Here is a 22,378-nt window from a genome sequence, read left to right as displayed (position 1 = left end):
AAATACCAATCATTTGCATTTTAGGAAATATACTGCACCACACAGAACACGTCATCTACTCAGTTTTTTTAATTTTAAAAGGATATTATTTAACTTTGCAAGTGCTGTTGCTGCCACTAACTCACCCTCTTTAGCCTATCGCTAAACACTATGGATTATGGGTGAACAAGGGAGCAGAGGCACAGTAAAATAAAATGGTTTGTCTCTTAACCCACAATGTGGAAATTGGGATTTCTATCCCACGCACCAGGTTCCAGCAGTTAACAATTCAACCAGTACACAAGCATTCATCCTTTATAGAAGAGTCGTTCGATAAATGGCCAACCTTTCATCAACCCCACTGTAATGAAGAGAAATATCAATTAAAGACCAATTAATGTGAAGACAGCCTATGCATGTCGCCAAGGTATTAAAACAACACTTAGTCCTGGCTCACCCTCCCACTCACCTGAGTAATTTGAAGGTACACTGGTGACAGGCAAGTGCAGGCTGCCAACTAGGTCTGAAAGACTAGTGCTCTCGATCTGACACCTTCCAGGAGCAATACATATATCTGGTACATTTTGCAAAGTGCATGCAACTCTCTCAGTTTTGTTACCATGTGGTGAAAATAAATGGATGAACAGCTACAAATGTTTTCCAATAGACCCAGATGGAGGGTTTGGATATTTGCCCATTTTTCTAGATCGGTCTAGCCGAAGAAAATACAAATTAGACTGGATAAATCAAACCACCAACTGAAGGGAATTAATACCATCACACACCAATTACCAGTCCTAAGACGCAACTGAGATCACAGCATTTTAGTGGTTAGCCAGAGACCCAATCTAACTATTGAAATATGTTCAATAATATCCATCTCAATGATACTTCTGTTTTCAACCTCAAATAGGTGAAGGGCCAGGTTTGCAATTCCAGGATTCAAACATGTGACAAGCAGCTACAAGAACAAACTTTCCACTGGCATTCAACCTGCTGAAAAATATCACTGATCCGAAGACTCTACTCTAAGCAAAATAGTTTAGATTTCTCCACATGTTCTAGAATAGCATATATTTCATTCTGGGAGTGTAATAAAATGGCTAGCAACATTACAAGTGCATTTAAAAGCATTTTGAGATAACCCAAGGGTCGAAAATGCTCTCTTTTTTAACTATCCTACATTCAATGAGAGAACGCTGAGTGACATGCAATAGTATCTTGAATGCTAGCATGTACCAAATTCCGTACATGGATCTGTGCACTCTCTAATCACTGCTCCATGATATCTTTGTCCACTGAGACACATTAAAGTCAAATTCTTGCAGTTGAAAGTTATAAGTGTTACGTCCAGGCTAAACCTTTATTAACAAGAGACGTTTTCGAGAAACAAAAATCGTGAAATTGTAATGTGTTTAGCCAAAAGAAATCAGCAAATGTTGAGTCGAGGTCAAACTTCCCACATAAAGAGGTATACCCATTTGCCATCAACAGGTACACCCTGCATAGGTCAAGCATTCAACACAAAGATCTACATCCCGAACCATCAAAATTAAGAACCATGTTCATGTGCAAATTGTTGACGTCAGGTTGACACATACAGACCAAACCATTGAAATTGGGAGTTCTGACCAGACCTTATATGTTAAACGAGATGCCCAAACATACCCACTGTCAGCAACAGCATAAAGACTACACCGTCAAAGTTGACACCTTCAATGTTGAGCGCACTGATCACATAAAACCTCTGATGATTTGATCTCTACACAGCTTTGGATGGAAAAATCAACAACTGTGTCTAGACCTTCAATAGCAAGGGATGGCCAAATCAAATCAGCAGCGCTGAGAGTTATTTACATTATAAACTACAAGTGGTTCTGTCGGGTGTCACAATTCCGGCATGAATATAAAAGGTCCAATAGTGACATCTGTAAGGCAGAGTGCGAGAGCTTCTATTAGTGATTCCTTACAAGCCTCTGCACAATGAGATTCGTATTGTCCACAAACCATGACACAAAGAGCAGTTCATCAATAACATGTATTATTCAGCTGTCCATAACACACAGATTACATATAACACAATAAATTCAACTGATATAAAATGGATAATCAAAAGTTTAGTGTTCACATATACAGACATGAAAAAAAAGACACGTAATCGACTGTCCACAATTATGAAGCTCAAGGTATCCATGTATTGTTTCTTCGGAGATACCTATCCCAGTTTACACACCTTGCGTACCGCGGCTAGGGACCATGCTGACATGGAATATACATTGATGATATTCCACAGGATGCTCATTTTGTGTTCCTGGATTCTCCCATTGGAGGCTGTTTTTTTAGTCCTGAGGAAGACCATCTAAAATGTACAACCATTAACATGTTATCAGAGTCTCAAAATGCCGGCATAACTATCCTATGACCTGCGTCAGCTATCCTACAAATATAAAAAGGAAAAAATACTCGAGACTATATACAGGAACCGGCGGTATTGCTTTCCCTGGACGCCACTATGGCGTTTGACACTGTAGAGTGGCCTTACTTATTCGCGGTGCTTCGCCACATGGGCTTCGGCCCCCAATTCTGTGCATGGGTCCGCCTGCTCTACACAGGCCCCTTGGCTCAGGTAGCGGCTAATGGCCACATCTCCAGGGACTTCCCGTTGGGGCGTGGGACGAGGCAGGGTTGCCCATTATCCCCTCTGCTGTTTACACTGATCCTGGAGCCGCTTGCGATCTGGGTTAGATGGGAACCATCCATTAGGGGTATCCGGTGCTCACCGACGTGGGAGGATCGGATATCGCTATACGCGGATGATGTCCTGCTTTATCTCACTTCCCCAAAGAAATCTGTCCCGGTACTGCTCAATGTTTGCGAACAGTTCGGGAGAGTATCGGGCTACAGAATTAACTGGTCGAAGTCGGTTCTCTTCATACTTGCGGGCCAACCCCCCCCACTGCCGAGTAACTGTCAGTTAAATTACACTACCGCCCCCTTTAAATATCTTGGAGTTTTTGTCACTCCTAGCCCGGACGAATTCCAAGCCCTGAACCTGAGACCCCCCCTGGACCGGTTTATTAGAGATGTCAAAGTGTGGCGCTCACTTCCGCTCACCCTTTTGGGCAAAGCCGCCCTGTTCAAAATTATGGCACTGCCCCGGTTTCTGTACCTCCTTGAAAACTCACCGTTTCCAGTGCCTCCCTCCTATTTCAAAGCCATCGCAGCGGCAGTTTCTACTCTGCTTTGAGACGGGAAGCCGGCTCGTATTGCTCAGGACAAACTGGTGAAAGATTGGTACGATGGGGGTATAGCACTCCCTAGTATAGAATTATACTACTGGGCTGCCCACCTCAAACAGATCAATTATTGGTTACACGCCTCACAAACGGATCCAGCCTACATGGCAGACAGGCATAATGTCGAACCCAGGGGCCTGCTGCGACACTTGTATAGCCGCACCATCCCGACTGAGCTACAGGGCCCCACCCGTCACACAATTCAAATTTGGTATAAAGCACACAGACATCTTCAATGTGCGAACACCGTTACACAGACGACGCCCCTGTGGGATTCCTACAGGTTAGGTTACATGGGCACTACCAAAGGGTTCAAGGCATGGGACGCAATAGGCATTTCAGTGGTGGGGGACCTCTGGAAAAACCATAAAGTGGTGGATTTTGAATATCTACAGTCCAAATACGATATGGCTATGTCCGAACGTTACAGGTTCATGCAGATAAGGCATGCACTGAGGGCGGCCATCCCGGAGGGAACGAAATTACAGGACTCTACCCCCCTAGAAGATAGACTGTTAACTGAACACATGCCCCAAAAAGCCACCTCTTACACGTACCGGAAACTAGTTAATAATCTCCCCGACATGTTGTCCAAACTGCGTTCCACCTGGGTGGCAGATGTGGGGGACCTAGATGACTCGGAGTGGCAGGAGGCTCTCTCGTCGCCACGCGAGACAGCGATTCCCTCCAGGCTTAAACTGGTACAGCTGAAAATATTGCACCGTACATACTATACCAGGACGGTCCTGCACAAGATAGGGAAGGCTGAACACGATTACTGTCTCTGTGGCTGCGGAGAAAGGGGGACGTTCTATCACACCATTTGGGATTGCGGGAGGTTGGCAGGATATTGGACAGCGGTGATGCAAACTATCTCTCAGACAATGGCTGCCTCCCTGCTGCCCGACCCGCGCTGCTGCTTACTGAACATATGGGAGGCACCGGACTTAACTCATCGACAGCAGGATTGGGTGATGTTGGGTTTGATGGTCGCGAAACGCAATGTGGCTAAGCGGTGGGGCTCGCCTGTGTTACCCACACTAAGAGAATGGTGCAGCGACATGGATGATGCGATGGTGGCTGAGAGGGCGGTGTTTGTCCAGAGGGGTTGCCCCAGGAAATGGGGTCTGATCTGGGGAGCGTGGAATAGGTATAGGGGAAACATTTGTGAACCACCGAGGGAAGACTCTGATGAGTATGTGTCAGATTGAGGATTACAACTATACTATGGCTGTGGGTGGGGATGAGTCGTGCAGCTTCAAGGGCCTCCAGACCGTTACAGGAGTGGAGGGTGCTGGGTGTGGTTCGGGAGTGTATCCCTACTATTGCGGATAACGCCATTGAGGATCTATGTTTATTTACCCACTGAATTAACTCAGTGTTTTTCTACAGCTGTGCCTTTGAATACATGAACAGTTTGGTGTTACAGTTTTAAAAAGCAGACCTTAGTACATCGATAACAGCTTCTTGAGCACACTATGTATATTTGCCGCCGGGCCCCAGGGATGCCGGCTGAAAGGCTGTGTAACTCTTTGCATAGTACATTTACCTACTGAATGCTCGCGGCCGGCCCCAGAGGTTGTAGGCCTTAAGCTGTGTCCTGACACTACTGTGCAATAAAGGTCTTTAATAAAAAAATAAAAAAATAAAAAAAAGGAAAAAATACAAGGATACCTTGAGCTTCATAATTGAGGACATTCGACTATGTGTGTCTTTTATGTTCTCGTGTGTATATGTGAACTCTATAAACTTTTGATTTTCCATGTTATGTCAGTTGAATGTATCCTATTATGTGTAATCTGTGTGTTAGGACAGCTGAATAATACACGTTATTGATGAATTGCTCTTTGTGTAGTGGTTTGTTGACAGTAAGAATTTCAGTATGCAGAGGCTTGTAAGGAATCACTCTTAGAAGCGCTCATACGCTGCCTTATAGGGATCATTATTGGACCCTTTATATCCAATGCTTAGTAAATAGCATTTCTCACAAATCCTGTCAGAATTGTGGCACCAACAGACCACTTGTAGTTTTTTTTTTTTGCAGATTTTTATGAATCGGGAACTTGACCCGAATCGGGTATCAAAGCGCTTTACATAGCACCAGTTACGTTACATGAGGACACACATTCATTTTGGGGAGATTAAGTGATTTGCCCAGTCACAGGATGTTCAGCGTCCTTGCCGAGACTTGAACCCAGTTCCCCAGATTCGAGGTCGACCGCCCTAGCCGTTAGGCCAACTCCCCTCCCCGTTTATAATTATATACTCAGGTTCTGAGGGACACAGGGCAACCCCATTATACTTAATTTGAGAGTTATTTTCAGACAAACTTTTGATGGTGTGGGCTATAGCAAAGGCTTAATCATAACTAATTCTTGATTTACTGGCTCTGTTAGAAAGGAACGTTATACACAGTGTGTGCTGTCAACAGGCACAATTTTGGTCTCTTTCTTTGGTTGCACACTACTGGAACACTCACAGACTACACAAACTATTGCTTACAAAGGTTTCCTATTACATTCTATGTTAAAAACAATACAAACATAAATCTGTTTTTGGACGTCAGCATATTATACAATCTGAGCCTGAGCAGACCTCAAATCATTGTTATCTACTATTGCATTTGGATATAGATATATATATATATATATATATATATATGTCCTTTAAAAATACAGTACACCAGTTTCCAAAAGCTTAGCACATGATCATGTTTCACTCAATATTTGTAACAACTGTACAAAGACTTTAATGAGAAGCACCACTAACCCGCACTGGGAAAAATACCTCTCTACGCACAGACGGCAGAGCAGTGTCATAGAAATGCTCCAGTTTAAAAACCACCTACACAAATATATCTTAAAATGATTTCTTACTGATAAAAGACTTAGAAATTGTCTGCCAAGAAGTTAGTTAAGCTAGATACATTCCATTTGCCAACAAGTCACAGGTGATTATATTTCCATTTATACAGGAAAATCACCAGGAAAATGGCCTCAGGAAAGACCATTGGTTAGGCTAGAGCCCTAGACAGATCCATGGTCACCACAGAACAGACTCACGTAAGCCCGGTCTTAGATTTAATAGCTGTACCAATTCTGTCTGCATATTTGTGGGTAACCGTGGAGGGCAGTAACAACTACCCTTCTTCATGCATATGAAAATTCATCTTGTGTTGCATCATCTATTTTGGTGGAGGGGCCAAATAGTGCGGAAGAGCGTGCCAACAAGCCAGGAAGTGATTTTTTAAGAGAGCTGTGATAGTGCTTATTAATCAAGTCTTTTCTATTACACCCAATGTTGGTGGGAAACGGGGTTTGTGGATAAAAGTGCTGAGGTGGAGAGAAATGTATCAGCAGGGCTCGCAAAATCAAAAAAATGGTACTAGTCCTACAGGACTAGTACCTTAAAAAATGTCCTCGACCTAAATGCAACCTACTTGACCTTCGTCTGTGAAAGCAGAGCAAATGTGACAAGATAACAAGATTTGAAGGCATCTTTATTGCTCATTATCTTTGTGAGCAATAAAAATGCCTTTAAATCTTGTTATCTTGTCACATTTGCTCCATTTTCACAGACAGAGGACAAAAGTTGGTTTGTTTTCCTACTCGCCAGAAAGGGCGAGTAGGACCTAAAAACAGCTTGACCTTGTTAAATTTAGCTCGACTATGCGAACGGTCGAGAGCGGCGAGTAGGACCTAAAAACAGCTCGACCTTGTTAAATTTAGCTCGACTATACGAGCGGTCGAGTGGAATTTTCGAGCCCTGATCATTTATCCCATACGGTCTCCTTTCAATACAACAATATATCTTTGGCACCCCAGAATTGGCAGTCACTTTGAAAATATTTTGTGCATATAAAATGCTTTCATTTTAAATTGGTCATTTAGAAATTGGAGATTAAATAATAACTGTGTACAAGATGAGACACACACATATATATATATATATATATATATACACATACATACACATGTCTCATCTTGTACACAGTTATTATTTAATCTCCAATTTCTAAATGACGAATTTAAAATGAAAGCATTTTATATGCACAAAATATTTTCAAAGTGACTGCCAAACATATATTGTTTCTGTCCTACTGAAGATGACAGATGTATTTTTTAAGCACATATATATGTGCTTAAAAAATACATCTGTCATCTTCAGTAGGACTGGAACGGATGATCCAGCCATAGTTCAGTCATCAATTAAAGCCATCCCGGCATTCCCATGCATATAATGAACATATATAAAGCTATTTTTTATATATATATTTTTTTAATTCTACAGGAAAAATTAAGTGTTTCAAAAAAACTAATGGAAAATGTTTACTTGAAAGTGCTTTTTTAGAGGGTAAATGCTCTAGTGACACCATATTAGACCATCACAGTATTAATAACTATATGTAATAAAAAACAGTATAGCGAAAAAGGCTCTGCCATAAAAATGCAACATGCACTTTAACCCAATATCTTACAATGTTTTTGCAAAGAGGTAAATTAAGTGTAAAGGGTACATTTTCAAATCAAAAGATTCCGATCATAATATTTCAGCAAAAGCCATTCTGACAATATTCTATTCCCAAATCAACAAATGCCCTCGTTTATCAATTTATTTCCTATAGACACAGAATGGGTAAAACCCTTTGATGCATCAGGTCCTATAACTTTGGAATCCAATTTAGACACAATTATAAAAAGTTCCTCCGCATTAACCTCGAGATCTGGGTTTCTTGAGTTTATGCATATTTGGTCAAAGATCAAGGCAGCAAAGACGGTAAGTGGTATCTCTCTATTCTCACACTGCAGGAGAGAATTACACATCTTATAAACTGCTAACAACTATTTGTGTAGCTGCGTTATAAATCCCCTTTACAAGACAGATGTGGCATGGGACAAAAGGGTTGAAAAAAATCGAAACCACCTCTCTTGTTAGAAGGAAGAGCTGTGCCCCCCCACCCCACCCCAAAAGTAATAAGGCCTGGAATGTTAAGCGGCTACTACAAATGAATTTGCTTGGCCTTTTAATTTTTTCTTTTCCTGTGCCATGGATTATTATCTAGTAAATGGGCAGTGGTAGATAAGAAAAGCACTATAATTTTTCAATTGATGTTTTAAGGCAATAGTCTACAAACCATGTCTATTTTTGCGTTGGCTTTAAAAGAATATTTCCTTTGAGCTAATCCTCTAAACCAAGACCGAGCATATTCAGTTCTGTTTGTTGTTTCATTTGGGTCATCATCAAATGACAGTGCTTTATATTTTCAAAGTATTCAATTGCTGATGCAAAGTTAAACTGCTCAATACTTGGTCCGTCCACCGCGATCTTCATGGCATTGGACAAGCCTTCCTCAGATGTGTAATGCCACTGGCTGTGCTTCAAAACCTCTTTGGCCATGTTCATCTGGTCAAAAAGAGCAGATCCAATGGGGAGGATCAAAGCAATTGCAGCCAGGACAGCAAAGTCTGGAAACAACTCATGCATTTCTGAGTTTGAATACACTAGCTTGATACACACGTCCCTACAGGACAATTGGCTGAGGCTGAACACGATGCGCTTGAAGAGAGGAAAATCATTCATGGCTCTTTCACAAACCACCATGCGGGAGTAGTACTGTAATAGAAGATGCAGCTCTTTGTTCCCATAACTCTCGATGTCTTCGAATGTCTGGGGATAACATCTGGGGCTAAAGATGGTAGAGAGTGCATTGACCAAATCGAGCACGGGGTTAGGGAATCTGTTCTGCAAGTTCTCACAAACACTTTCCAGATAACAGCCTTTCAGCTGGTCAAAGTTCTCCACATCTACTTTAAAGCAGTGTACTAGCTCAACTCCCTTGTAGTACATCCTGCTCTCACTGACGTCCCCTGGATGTTCATTCATATCATTAAGAAACTCTTGGAAGTTTTGGCCCCTTGTTCTCTTTTGAGCCAGCAGTGTTGCCACTGAGGCAGTGACAATGGGTTTCACCATAGAGAGATCTAAGTCCTCTATCTGGAAGAACAGCTTTAGTTTCTGAAAAATGGGAAGAATATCCAAAAGGACTTTAGTGAAAGCAACAAACTGGAACTTTTTCAGCTCTTCATATAGCCCAACAGCTGTAGGAGATTTCTCAGATTCACTTTCAAGGAGCAGGACCAGTGTTGGCCAAGAAGAGTCAATGGTTTCGATTGCTGGCAAAACAGATGTCCACCGAATGGGTTGTGGACCCTGCAAGTCAATATCACATAAACTAGGAACACTCTGTAGGTCTTCAAGGCAGTGACTTTCTCCTTTCAAATTTGAATATAGTCTGAAGATTGCATCCACTGTGCTTTCATATTTCTGGACATAGTCAATATTTAGAACACTGTCAGCCGGAAACAAGGAGTCACTATGGAACAAACAGTGCATTTCAGTTAACAGTGGACAAATAGACCTCAGCTTGATTCCTGCACCGTCTGATCTATGAGACATCAATGCGGAACCCCCAGAACTCAGCCAAGCCAACTTCATTGTGGGGACACCGAAGGAATGCATGACTTCCACAACTTTGTCTGCCACAGCGAAGGATTCACAACCAGTCAGTTTATAGGTGCCTAAGAAGGTAATAGATAATTTTCCATCACAGGGAGACACGGTTGCTGAGAACATTACAAGGCTTCTGCGCTCCATGGCGTCTACAATTTCGTCCACCACAAGTCCAATGAAAGGAGAAGACTTCAATCTTTGCCTATCTTCCTTGTGAAGAACGTGAACAATTGCTGCCTAAAAATTGATCAATAAAAAGTACAAAACATTAAATGAATGAGTTGTATTGCAAATAAACATAATAAATGTACACTTGACTATTTTAAGTGATATTAACTCCGCAGGACCTGCGTTTCCCCAGTTGGTCTCCCACGAATAGATTTGTATGAATGAATGCAACGTATTCAATATAACTCTGAGGATAATGTAAGAAAGGGTGGTTATTAAGGGACAAAAAAAGAAGTAGAAACCTCTGTCTGCGCCAGTATTTTAGCTGCACATTATAAAGCAACCAATTACTCAAGCTATGCCTAATATACATTTTATGACAATGCTCAAGTGTTAGCCTCATCCATGAAGAACGATGGAGCATTCCACAAAATAACTCCTTCACACTCCAGTGTAGCACTGTAGTAGCCTTATTCCATATATAGCACTTAGCCCTCGTCATAACATCTGCCAAAGAGAAATATTCAGTGCAATGGAGAGGAAAGTGCCATATCATATTGTCACCGTGCATTGAAGATTTTCAGTAGTGCTGTGATCGCTAATAGTAAGGATTCAGCAAGTCTTTCAGAGTATTCATCGTGAATATGAATGGGCTACCTTAACATAAACAAAACTTGGGTATTCATAATTTATGAATTTGATGGCAATTTTGAAAATCAGACTGAATTTTAGCATGAGGCATTGTGAAGATCCCAGCACTAAAACCACCAGGAGTGAAGTTTCCTCTTACAAGAGCCTATGCTGAAAGCAGACTAGAAGGCTATTGAGAGGGGTCTATGGCCACTACTTTGTTTTTATGGCCAGAATCCGACAGCTCTTATACCACAACCTTCACAGTTAAAAAAATAGGTATTCTGCTTATACAATATTCTGCTAAACTGGCCAGGGGGTTACAGATGCTAGAGGCTGATTTTCAAGTTTCAGCACATGACGAAATAGATCATATGTGCAACGCATGGAGCACAACCAATGCTAATGTTGCTCCATTTTGAAAATATGACAATTTTTAAAATGTTTTAAAATGTCAAGCATTTTTAACAGATGTCTCCGTCAATCAATTGCACACTTGTTTTGCCCCCCATCATAGTAATGCAACCTTTTTATATGTAGGTGCTCACAAGCCCTTTGTTTTGCTACATTTTACCATTTTAATGAAGACACCATTCATCTGCGAAATAACTTCTTTTCTGCGTGGCAGAGAGAGCACCAGGGGATAAAAAAAAAAATCCAATTAGCGTGTTCAACCTATCTGCTGCAAAATAGGACATTCTGAAATGATTGGCTAACATCCAAGAGTGACTGAAATTAATTTGATTTTAAAATGCATGTAATTAGGAAAATGTTTTAAGAATTAACAATTCAGCAACCACTTGATGTTATTAATCTTCCGGTTAAGCACTCTGGCCATGGTAGTAGTTGAACATAACATTGTCTTACATTACTTATTCCCTTTCTGGCTCCTTGAAGGAAGATTAAGAAGTTGGGCGAAGAATGTTATTTTTGCGAGGGTGTCAGGTATGCAGTTACGTTGATAGGGTGCTATGTGCAACACTCATCATAAAATGCCTGTTAAGGCAGAAAATAGAAAAAAGCATGATTGAGTAAATATGTGTATCTAGTGACACATCTTGCTGTATATGCTTTAGGATCGGTAGTGGATAGGTTTCCCTGAAATGAGTGGAATGCCTTATAGACCACTAACCGATCAATTAATATTTGCAATCGAGGGACTTTGTGAAGATGAACAGTGATGGAAGATGTCACACACCAGTATTTGTTCGTCGGGAATTCATCGGACTGCTCTGTAGCATCAGAGAGAACCGACTACAGTGGACAAGTTTTGGTGTTTTATGAGCTATTATCGAACAAAATGTTTAGGATTTCATGGTTAAGCAAAAAGTCATTGATAGTGCGAAAAGGCCAGTAAGTTGAATCAGATCTCAGTGCAAATAAAGAATTTCAGAGTACACAGAAGTAGTATAATCACTTGTCAAGACATTGCTTTAACCCATGCTTTGTGTCCATTATGGTGACCTCATGTATTTTGATGTGGTACTATGGTAACTATACATACTTCTTTCTACCTGTGGAGTAGGGGATACTTTTTTGCAATTTTACATTCTTTTGGGTAAAATATTCAATTTGAATAAATAAAAAATTTTGTATTTTAAGTGGAATGTTTGGTTCAAAAGTCAGCTTGTGAAAGCCGAGCATGCATGTTAAATGTTTTGCGTGCAGTCTTTGTAGCAGAGCCTGCATTGCCTTGAACCAACTGGGGAACACACAAGCAAGGAGCTATTCCGATTTCTGGTCAAGAAGGCAGAAAAGAAGCTATGGTTCACAAAGAGCTAGCCTTTTCTAAGAATTACCTACGTTTTCCATAATACTTTATATCTGTTGATGATATTTTCCTGGAACATGCTTTGCTTAAGTGTTCCCCTTTCTAACACAGCCATTTCTTCATTCATCTATTTTTAATTTTGACAGTTCCCATAATTATTTATTGATCAGGTCCTTAGATTTTATACTGTATTTTCCATCACGAGCTATGTATTCTTGTACCATGCTTGTCTTATCTGCAAAGTGCTTTAAAGGGATTTTGAGTTCTGTTGAATTCGTTTTTGGTCTGAGTTTTTTTCTGGATTCTACTATTCATTCATGTCAGGGAAAGGCAAAGTTGATTTCACAAAAACATTATTTTCAATAATAATGTGATATTTTTTCTCAAAGCTCATTCCAACATAAATCAGCCTAAACGTGTATGGCCTTGGTGAGCAGGGTAGAACTGGCTGGCTATTTTCACATTACATTGAGTAACCAGTACATCAGGTACACTCTTGACATTGAAAATATGATGAACTACATAACGTTTTTAAAAGTAAAATATGAAAGATGGAAAAGGAATATTAGGATAGAGGGAAAGAAGGCACACAATAGACGGAATGAGGAAGAATCCTCATAGATGGAATGGCCTTCCCTAAAAAGGGGAACATGTTGCCAGATGGCGAGTGTGACTTGTATACAGCGGCCCTTAGGTGTCTGACTAGAAGGTAGGGAGCAGTGAGCCTGGGAGTTAATGGGAGGAGAAGCAGGAGAGGGTAAGATGAAGATCGAGCTGAGAAGCAGAGGTCAGGAACTGAGCTGCAACAGCATGAGGAATCAAGACATGACAGTGGCAGAGTACATTTTGTGCTTTTTGAAAGATACCAGGTCAGAGAAGGCGCTTTGGAGGCTTGATGCTGCCTTTCTCCCCCCACAAATGTCTAAAGTGAGTATTTCTTACTGATAATGCAGCATTGACCTATATTGTACATTTTCCCTTGCGCCCAAAGCGGAGTTAGAAGGTAGAGGCGGGACAACCAGAGGTTACCCTATTTTCTAGGCACATAGATCTGAAAAGCCCTCTCTAGGGTGATGAAGACTTAGCCTCATCCCACTGGTTAGTTCTGGGAGGCCATTATACTTGGACCTCGGTGGCAACTCAAATGTTTGAAGTGCTGGCATCTCAGCTAAACTGTTAAACATACAGCTTCAATACGGCAAAAGAGCTTGCAAGATGTGTATGTTTAGTTCTTATACTTTTACCATCAAAAGTTAAAGGTCTTCAGATGCTAGGAAGCAAAAGCTGAGTAGACGACCTATTCAGCTAGATAAGGGATAGCCTAAGAGCAATGGAACTAACCACAATTTAGTCCCTCATTTACCCTCAAAATTCATCTACTTGTGGAATGGGAGGGTTAGATACAAGAGCACCTCTGGGGAAAAAAGGTTCTAAACTTGTATATTGGTTCGGTTAATTTGCATATTTTTAAATTGCAGCTATATAACTACTGGAAGGCGTAATAAAACTCATTTGGCAAAGGAATAGATAATGACAAACAAAACATACACTACCATGCAAAAGTTTCATTACACACCTGCATGTCTTTCATGTCGTTGGGGTAGTAGTACTCATTGTTTTCGGAGGTCAACAGGGCTTGGCACATATTGAGCTGCTGCAACTCCAACAGGGAATGGAACTTTTCCACAGCGATCTGCTCTTTGGCCATCCAGTACGCAGTCGTCAGTGTGGCCACTTTGAATGGGTTCACTTCCACCTTGATGGTTGTCTTGAAATCCTGGGGAGGCTGCAGTTGTGATTCGAAGGCCAGCTGGTCTGTGTTAACAGCCATTGCCTGGCGGTGGGCGCCAGAGGTGACGTGCCTAAACAGGGCATGACGCTGGAAGTTGTCTGTGCCCACTGTGAAGGCATTTTCTGCTTTGCCATGCTTGTTCTTCACAAGCGCTTGACGGCATTCAATGCAGAACATAAGCTTGCGCTCATAGTCAAACTCCAGCCAGGTGAACTCCTTCTTCCAATGCTCGTTGAAATACCGTTTGCATTTCTTGTTTGAGTTCGAGGTCTCGCCAGCTGGTTTTTTCCCAGGAGACACCATACTGCTGCTGGTAGGGAAATCAAACACTACGAATGAAGCAAAACGTTCCCAGAAGGCATAGCCTATTTGCATTTTATTTAGTAAGGCCTACTGCTGCTTCGATGCCAGGGATGGTCTGGACATAAAACAGCTGGAGAAGAATTTAGCTTCATATAATGCTTATGTTTCCGTTCTACTTCTAAGAGAATATCTCTAATCATGTGATTCATATTACTGTGTGGATGAGGTTAAACAAGATCAGCCTTTGCATTCAGGCTCGACCCCCCATATACCCACAGGCATAACTTTTTTTTTTTAAATCTCCTTAAAAATAAAAAGGTTGCAAAACATTGTCTGGCGTCAGGGGGGCATCCTTCTACTAAAGGCCAATCTATCACTAACAGTGTATATTATTACAGATAATTTGATTAAATAAGAAAAACATTTATTTTCATAACCTTGTATGGATTGTTAGGGGCATTTAGTCCCCGCAATTACTTATTTTCCTAATGTCTCTTAATTAACATCTGTCAATACATCTTAGTGTAGGCGTCAGAGGGCTGTACTGCACACCTTTAAAAAAGTACATTTTCAACTCACTATCGGGAAAATATTCCCTTGGCATTGGATATTCTACTGTGGTTAATGTGGAAAAAGTCGTTATATTTCAAGAACATGTAAAAACTCGGCATTGAAGTCTTTATTTTATAACAATTAACATTGCAGGTTTGTTCATTATTATATAAACTAGTTACTTACTCAATAAAATAGCTCTTCTCTTCTTCATATTTCTTCATTTTTGAGAAACTGCGTGCACCCCCCCAGGAATACTGTATTACAATGTTTCTTAATCTTTTAACTTCTGTTGACCCCTAATGAATCATTATGTGAATCTAAAGACGGAGTCGTTATTGGAAGTTGGGGTCCTGGCCTAAACAATTTCGACAATTTGAACTCAAAACAATACGAATAAATTTAAAAACAAGTATTCATCAAACAAATACACAAATGATGAGATATTGAATTTATTTCGAGAATAGAACATTTAAATTGTAATGTTATTGGCAAGGTTGAGGCTTTTCTAGATTTAACTGAGGCCACCTACTGTTCAAACAATATTCTATTAGCTGTATATGCTCTGCTCCCACGAATGAGTCTGAGGATACCAACTTCAGTTTTAGCCTCCAAATTCAGATTCTTGCACATTTAGAAAACGTTTTAACATTTTCAATTATACATTTTGCTTCTATATTTATGCATGCTTTATAAATCTGTTAAGATCATTTAAAATTTCAAACAGTCTTGAAGCCCTTGAGTTGGCATCGACCCAAGGAGTCCGTGGACCACAGGTTAATAACCGCTGCTCTATTGTATTACAGCATTTCAGCAGAGCATTGCTACCTCTTTCAGTTCACCTCTTGAGGTGCGTGGATGGGAGCAGGGTATTTGTTGCAGTGTTCTATATTAGTGCTGGGTTCTGGTGAGTTACGTGTGCTTCAGACATATAATGATGGAATTGCCTTAACAACGCAGGCTGAGCCATGTGTGCTGTTTCCCCACAAGCCGTACCGCGCTTTCCTTAACTACGCATGTGCCTTAACTACGCATATGCGTGCTTAAGGCAATGCACTGTCTAGTTGCCGAGTGAAGGCACAATAAGTGGAAGATAGGATGAGGAAGGACTATCAGGATTTGGGAGAGGGCACAGTGAGGTAAGTGGGGCTGGAGCTTGGTTTGAGGGGTCATTTTTTGGGGTGGGGTAGGTATTAGGACTCGGGGTGGGGATAGTTTTTAGGGTGGGGGACAGTTTTTAGGGTTAAGGGCAGGGAGCAGTTTTTAGGGCTCACCACGAAATTGTGTGGTAAAGGCATGCATGGTAAAGGCATGCGTGCTAATGACGCGGTCATGGTAGAGACCATGTGGTACAGGCATGCGTTGTTCAGGCATGTGTTGTACCCAGGGACTTATGTGGGACGTAACATCTGGGGGGTCTCTCAAAGGGGCGTGGTCAATGTAATTAAGGGTGTGATTTAAAAACACTTAAGCTAAAAATCTGTGCTTAGCATAGTGTGCCACCCAACTTGTATTTCGCTGTTTCGGTCATTGAATCCAGATATATGATACAGCAAGTAACATCATACCTACAACAAGTCAGGACTATTGGCTTTGTCAATGGTTGTTAGGTGCATAACATAAATAAGCAGAAACTATGGCTAGTATATAATATTGAAAAAGATTCCAATTTAAGCCCTCGTGACACCACGACAATGTTGCTGCTCCTGAGTTTCAAAAAGAGAATGGAAATCCAGAGAGAAAATGATTCTCTTTATAGGATTTCCCTCCCCTACAACGCACACCTGGCATGAAGTAATGCCGTAACTTCTCCACTTGTGAGAAGTGAGCAATACGAGCAGCGCACATTAATGTGCCTGCTGTCATTGCAGTCCGGAAAAAAACAGACCGCCTGTGCCAGGGCACATAACAGAGCCCGTTAGAGACCAATTTCGAGTCCCCCTTTAAAAAACTGCCAGTGCTCAGCACCGGTGAAACCCGGCCCACTTAAAGTCCTGGTTGTACTATCATACAACCTGTAAGGATGGCGTATAAGGTAGCATCACATATGAGGTGGTAAGTGACAAATGAGAAAATAGCTTTGCAGGCAGTCTCTACAAACTATACATACAAATAGAACAAGGTTGTGGTCAGATAATCACGTGGGCCTTGATTTTGGGAAAAGCTCTGTCTTTATTTGTCTTCTGTATTCTCAGTGATTGCTGGTGTCCCTATTCGTTGAGGGAGTAAATTCTTTAGCTTCCACGCCTATACAGAAATGGAGTTTTCACCTATTGGAATTTTCATGAGTGGTGCTGTTCTTATCCTACGTTTCTCCTTTTGTTGCATAGTCAGAGTTTAGATGGTAAGAAGGCTTGGCTCATAGTATTGCTGGACCAGTGTGCAAAGCAAAGGTTTTAAATGCTACTCTTCTTGCCACCAGTAACCTGTGTTATGCCCTGAAAGTTGGGGGTTATGTGATATCATCGATTTAGAATTAGGACTTGTCAAGCTGCCATGTTATGGATTCTTTGAAGTCTGCCAATTCGTTTTCTAATCTGTTCAACATATTACATAACCAACACATGCACGTTGAGTGGACATCAAGATGTTACATTTTGCAGTACTTCTAGCCAAAATGTTATGAAATGTGCCGATATCCTCAACAGGTGAAATCCTGGATGATGGCAAGAAAGATGATGAATATGTAATTCTGGTGGTATGAGCATATGGATAGCGAGTTCCCAGAGTGTCCTGACCTAGAATAACAGTGCCTCCAATTATGTTTTTGCGGTGTACATGATCTTCTTTGGGAAGTGGAAGTACACCTAGGAGGGATACAAGTACGCCTTGGAAGATTAGCAGCCATTGGAATGAATGTGAACTGTAGAGCAATTGTAACTTGTCCTTCTGGAAGCTGTAAAGTCATCTACGTCGCTGCAGGCAGAGTAGCCCCATGGAATGCAGATGCTTGACCTGACCAATGTTGCGAAGCCTGAAGTCCTAGGAATGGAGAATCTAAAATCTCCACAAATGAAGAAGCAGTCCGCCTGGCCGGCGAAAATGCCTTGCAGTACTCCAGCTCAGAAGAGGCTCAAATCTGTCTAATCTTCAATTTTCTGATCTAGGAAGCTGAAAGATTAAGTTACTCTATGTCAAATGCTGTTTTGATGGCAAGGCTTCTTTTACAGTCATGGCTTTGTTGCTGAGAACTGCTTCAATAGCGAGCCAGCTCTCAACGACAAACATGTAGCCGCAATACATATCTTCAACGTAACGTAATGGACGTCAGCGAGGATGCTGAGCTCTCTTTTTCGATCTACCCCTGAGGAAGTCATCATAGATGGTAGGTTACAACTGAGGTAGAAGAGGTTGTTTTTCTTCACTCTCCGTAGCTCTAAGCAGAACACTCAAGGTGCTGTCTATCTTCCTGTTTCCCAGGAAAGCGTATCTTCAGCCTATCCTTAAGAGTCATCCTGGAAAAATCCTTGTAATGTGGATGCATTTGAATTGAGTCAATCTGGTAAACACAATTTAGATGTGGCTCCTTCTCCACCTTCTTTCTGCCACATGAGGTACACTTTACAAACAGAGATGGCATTTTTGGGGTGAGAAAAAATATCTCCAGTCAGGAAATAGCCATGGACGAGTCATACACACAAAATGTGTTGAGTGAATCTAGTTCCCAAATTATTTGAACACTGATCTCAGTGATCTAGGGACCAGTTCAAAGGAACTGCAATAAAAGCTGAGGTAACAACTGACTGGAGGATAGGACTTCCAAACATGAATACTATCAGTGTTCTAGCCTCTGAAGGCTGCAGCCTGTCTTCCTACATTGTCCATGTTTTCTTTCATGTTTCCTTTAAAACAGATTTGTGAAATAGCTTAGCTTGAAAATGTTTTTACAAATGTGACAAATAAGAATGAGACTGTTTTTGTTTAAAGAAATTAAACTATCTACATGCAGATTAACACATAATGTGAGTTTTTATTATAAAATCGTTTTTTTATTTTATTTTGAGAAAATGCTCAGAGATTCCAATGGTCGGCAGAATTATTCAGTGCTTAAGACTATAAACTGAGATCACCGAAAGGAGAACACTCCTAATACTAATCAACAAATTTAGACTCCAGTACCGAAAAGAACTATGAACTACTTTAAACAAGACCTTTCACTTTATAGTGCTTTTATGACCCCACTACTGTTCTCCCTAACACATACTCACTCATTATTTCAGCCCCCCTAGTTCCCATCTACAGATGGCCCATTAAACCAAGCAAGTTCCAGTACTTCCATTCAAGCCCACTCACTTTTGTAGCCACCTGGCACCAGTGTGTTGTCAAAACAAACATATGTTTGCACTGCAGATGCCCATGTGATCATCCCTGCTTGGTGTCTTTGGTTAGTTTATAAAACTGCTGTCTGTGATACACCTGCTCTGTCTGTTGAAGGGAAGCATGAAATGTTGATGCCCGCATGGTGTCCATAGTCAGTGAGAGAAGCTTGTGCATGATTAGACGCCACTGGTGCGGCTCTGTGCCCTAGTGTGTAAATAAAGATTAGGCTGAAGATGCTGGAAGAAATGTTATACTTTATCATATTCTGAGATCCACCATCACTTTGCAGCCTGGGTTACCCACGATTTAGTGCAAATCAGTTCCAGCTCTTTTGCAGCTCTCTCACTCACACACACAAAAGTACTATGTACGATTTCATGTGGGTGAAAATGTGCTTCTCTACTGCAATTCACATGCAACCTCTTAAGGAAGAGTGAGCATCCTTTCAGTATAAAAAAGAATAGATATTTCCCAAGCTTGTTTACAAGGTGATCACACGTAAATGGATTTCTAAATCTTAATTTTGTATCCATTTCAGAGGCAATGGGTACTGAAAGAGAATGAGAGCGAGATGTTAATGCTACCACCAGGTGGGTCAACTTTAGAATCCTAATTTACAAACCAATCACGAGGGTGTTCTAAATCCTGGGAAACGTGCTGTGCTATTGGAAGGACCATTCAGCAATTTAGAACCTGTAAACACTATACTGCACTTGCAATCCAATTGTGCTTTGCCAAGAGGCCTCAAGATGTGCTATCTTAGCAGTGACCAGGTAGTTCAGCTCCTCACGTCAATTGTTTGCATTCTGATGACTGTAACGCACGAGTAATCATTCAAAGGCAAAGCTACAAGCAATTAAGGAATAATCCAGGAGGATGGCTAATTGAGCTGAACACTCGCTGCTTCCGAGGTTGGTACATGGATTATGTTTGGGTAAAGCAACATCAGCTGCCTGCAGGGCGCAGAACCAATAGAAGTGCAATATTAAGAGTTATATGAACCGAGGTTATCCTTAATAAAGATGAAAACTGGACTTGGTGAGCTTGAGCATTGATGCACTGTGTTACAAAATGAAAAACGGAAAGCCACAAAAAGTAAACACTTCATATGTTTACATGCACGATGCTGCTCCTTTCGTAAAATAATAATGGTCTAAGTCGATTAACATCTTTTCGGGAACAGTTTGCTATGTGGTTGCTGTAGGGGGGAGCGGAGGAGGATTGTTTAAATCAAAAGTCGCCGTGTCTCGTCGCGTTAGTCACTCTCTATTACCGGATCTGGACTTTAATCAAGCAAAACACTGCTTCCTGGGACTTGGGCTAATGTACCGGAAAATAATGATTTGCAAGAAAAAAGCACAGGACGGAAAAAGTTGTGTCATTTAGTTATCTGTTAACCCTACAGGTATCTGAACAGAAGGTTAACAGATAACAAATGCACATCAAAACAAAAAATGCACTGGCTAGCTACCACCCTTCTCTGCCTAGTTCAGTATATTTACATTTAATAAAATGCATTTTCGTTGTGGTCATTTCTGAACCAACACTGCACCCGTAGCACCACTCTTGAGTTTTATAGTTAAACAATGAGGAGTTTGGGACGAGAAACCGGGGCTACTGTCGAAATCCCAGTCCACCCAATTAAACGCTACGCAGAAAGGATTACAGTAAAAACAAAACCGGCGTGCAATTCCAATCGTGGGTCTAACACTGGATGCAAACAAGTGCTTCAGATGCTGTGCCCTGCTGCCTTCATGTTTAAGAGCCGATACATACCCCTGAAAGGCTGCCATTAGATGGAATAGTTGAAAAAACTTCCCAAGCCTAAAAGAACTGTAGAAACGAAGCCGCTCCCGCCCTTTCCCCGAGGTGTCGCTTGGAGGGAGTATTTTGGTCGCATCGGGTTCACAGACTTCTTCAAGGGGCTTCAGGCAATCCCAGGCTGGGAGCGCGAGAGACAAAGAGCTCGCGCCTCCTGCATACACTCAGCGATGCATGGGGGCCGCCATCTTCTGAGCTCCGTCTGCCTGACTGCCTGCGATCTCCGAGTCCGACCGCAGCTCTGGGGGCGCCTAGCGGGAGTCGCAGGGAGCTCTCCACGCCACAGCTAGTCTGGGAAAGGGAGCAGCAAGGTCACCGTCAAACTCTTCACACAACTCCAAATATTACTGTGACAAAACGAGGAGAATGTAATAAGCAAGAGCATATTATTGTTTAAATAAAAAGAAGTAGCTCCTCAAACACATTACACAATAGAACAAACATTGGCAAAGCCAGTAGGTCTTGCCTATCCAAGATTTATTGGCTTAACTAAGGTGTTTTAGCTTGTTGAAAATGGCTAAAAGAAAGGTAAAAAGCTGTATGAAACAGCCAGCGTTGTCCACGTATAGCGCTTACATTGTTTTTCCAGTTATGCTGCACTGAAGGTAGCGCTGCTGTACAATATGGCTAAAAACATTGACAAAGCCAATAGGTCTTGTATAGGCAAGCCCTATTGACTTTGCCAATGCTTGGTATAGAATGCCATATGGTAAGTTATTAGTATTTATACAGTGTTTACAGCGGCTGAAGTGCTAATGTTATAGAATGGATAATGCCCTGGCCAAGGTGCGAGTGCCCAGATTCAGAAGCATTTTAGGACCATACAAAAATGGTGAAAATATGGCACATAGGTGAGAGAGCACAAGTTTGAAAAAATGTATAAGTACGCCATATTTACAAGCACGTAGTTAGTTTAAACATGTTTTGCACACGAGTGTTTTATATCCAGGAGTGAAATATACAGAGTGGTTTATATATATAGTAGTGAAATGTATAGAATGTTAAGTAGAGTAACTATAATTATAACGGTGTGAGATTAATGTAGAAATGTTGGAATATATGTGAAAACCTCATGTTCTCATGTTAAAAGAATCATGTCCGAATTAAATGTAACTTTGAAAATCCAGTATAATGTGTAGGCCTTAGGGCAATTCACAGCAAACCTGAACGTGCTGCTAAATTAATGTGAGATAAGGTTGACATGGTTCTTCCAAATGTACTATTGAACTTAGGGTT

At 41.2% G+C, this 22,378-nt stretch overlaps 2 protein-coding genes across 9 annotated transcripts in view; both read right to left on the bottom strand.

Moving 5' to 3' along the window:
• Positions 1 to 22,378, bottom strand: part of ZNF385C (zinc finger protein 385C) — a 1,559,117-nt gene that overhangs the window by 284,261 nt on the left and 1,252,478 nt on the right. The gene's annotated exons all lie outside the window — the stretch shown is intronic.
• C5_1H17orf113 (chromosome 5_1 C17orf113 homolog) lies at positions 8,381 to 21,415 on the bottom strand. 2 transcript variants are annotated; one of them, XM_078645416.1, is made up of 3 exons: positions 21,098 to 21,415; positions 13,931 to 14,456; positions 8,381 to 10,022 (listed from the first exon to the last, which is right to left on the bottom strand). In XM_078645416.1, exons 1-3 carry the CDS (start codon positions 21,112 to 21,114, stop codon positions 8,454 to 8,456), a joined length of 2,112 nt encoding a protein of 703 aa, XP_078501542.1. In that variant the 5' UTR covers positions 21,115 to 21,415; the 3' UTR covers positions 8,381 to 8,453. The 2 variants fall into 2 exon arrangements, with proteins under 2 accessions (XP_078501542.1, XP_078501543.1); XM_078645417.1 differs by having other exon boundaries at positions 13,931 to 14,453.

The sequence above is a fragment of the Lissotriton helveticus genome, chromosome 5_1, assembly GCF_964261635.1.
Source record: "Lissotriton helveticus chromosome 5_1, aLisHel1.1, whole genome shotgun sequence".
Classification (NCBI taxonomy): Eukaryota; Metazoa; Chordata; class Amphibia; order Caudata; family Salamandridae; genus Lissotriton; species Lissotriton helveticus.
This window is presented reverse-complemented; position numbering and strand designations above follow the sequence as displayed.

Bases quoted from the DNA above. Each gene is read 5' to 3' on its own strand.
- C5_1H17orf113 (XM_078645416.1), bottom strand. The intron at 10,023-13,930 runs GTGTGTAATGAA...ATCAATTTTTAG, and splicing joins ACGACATGAAAGACATGCAG to GCAGCAATTGTTCACGTTCT.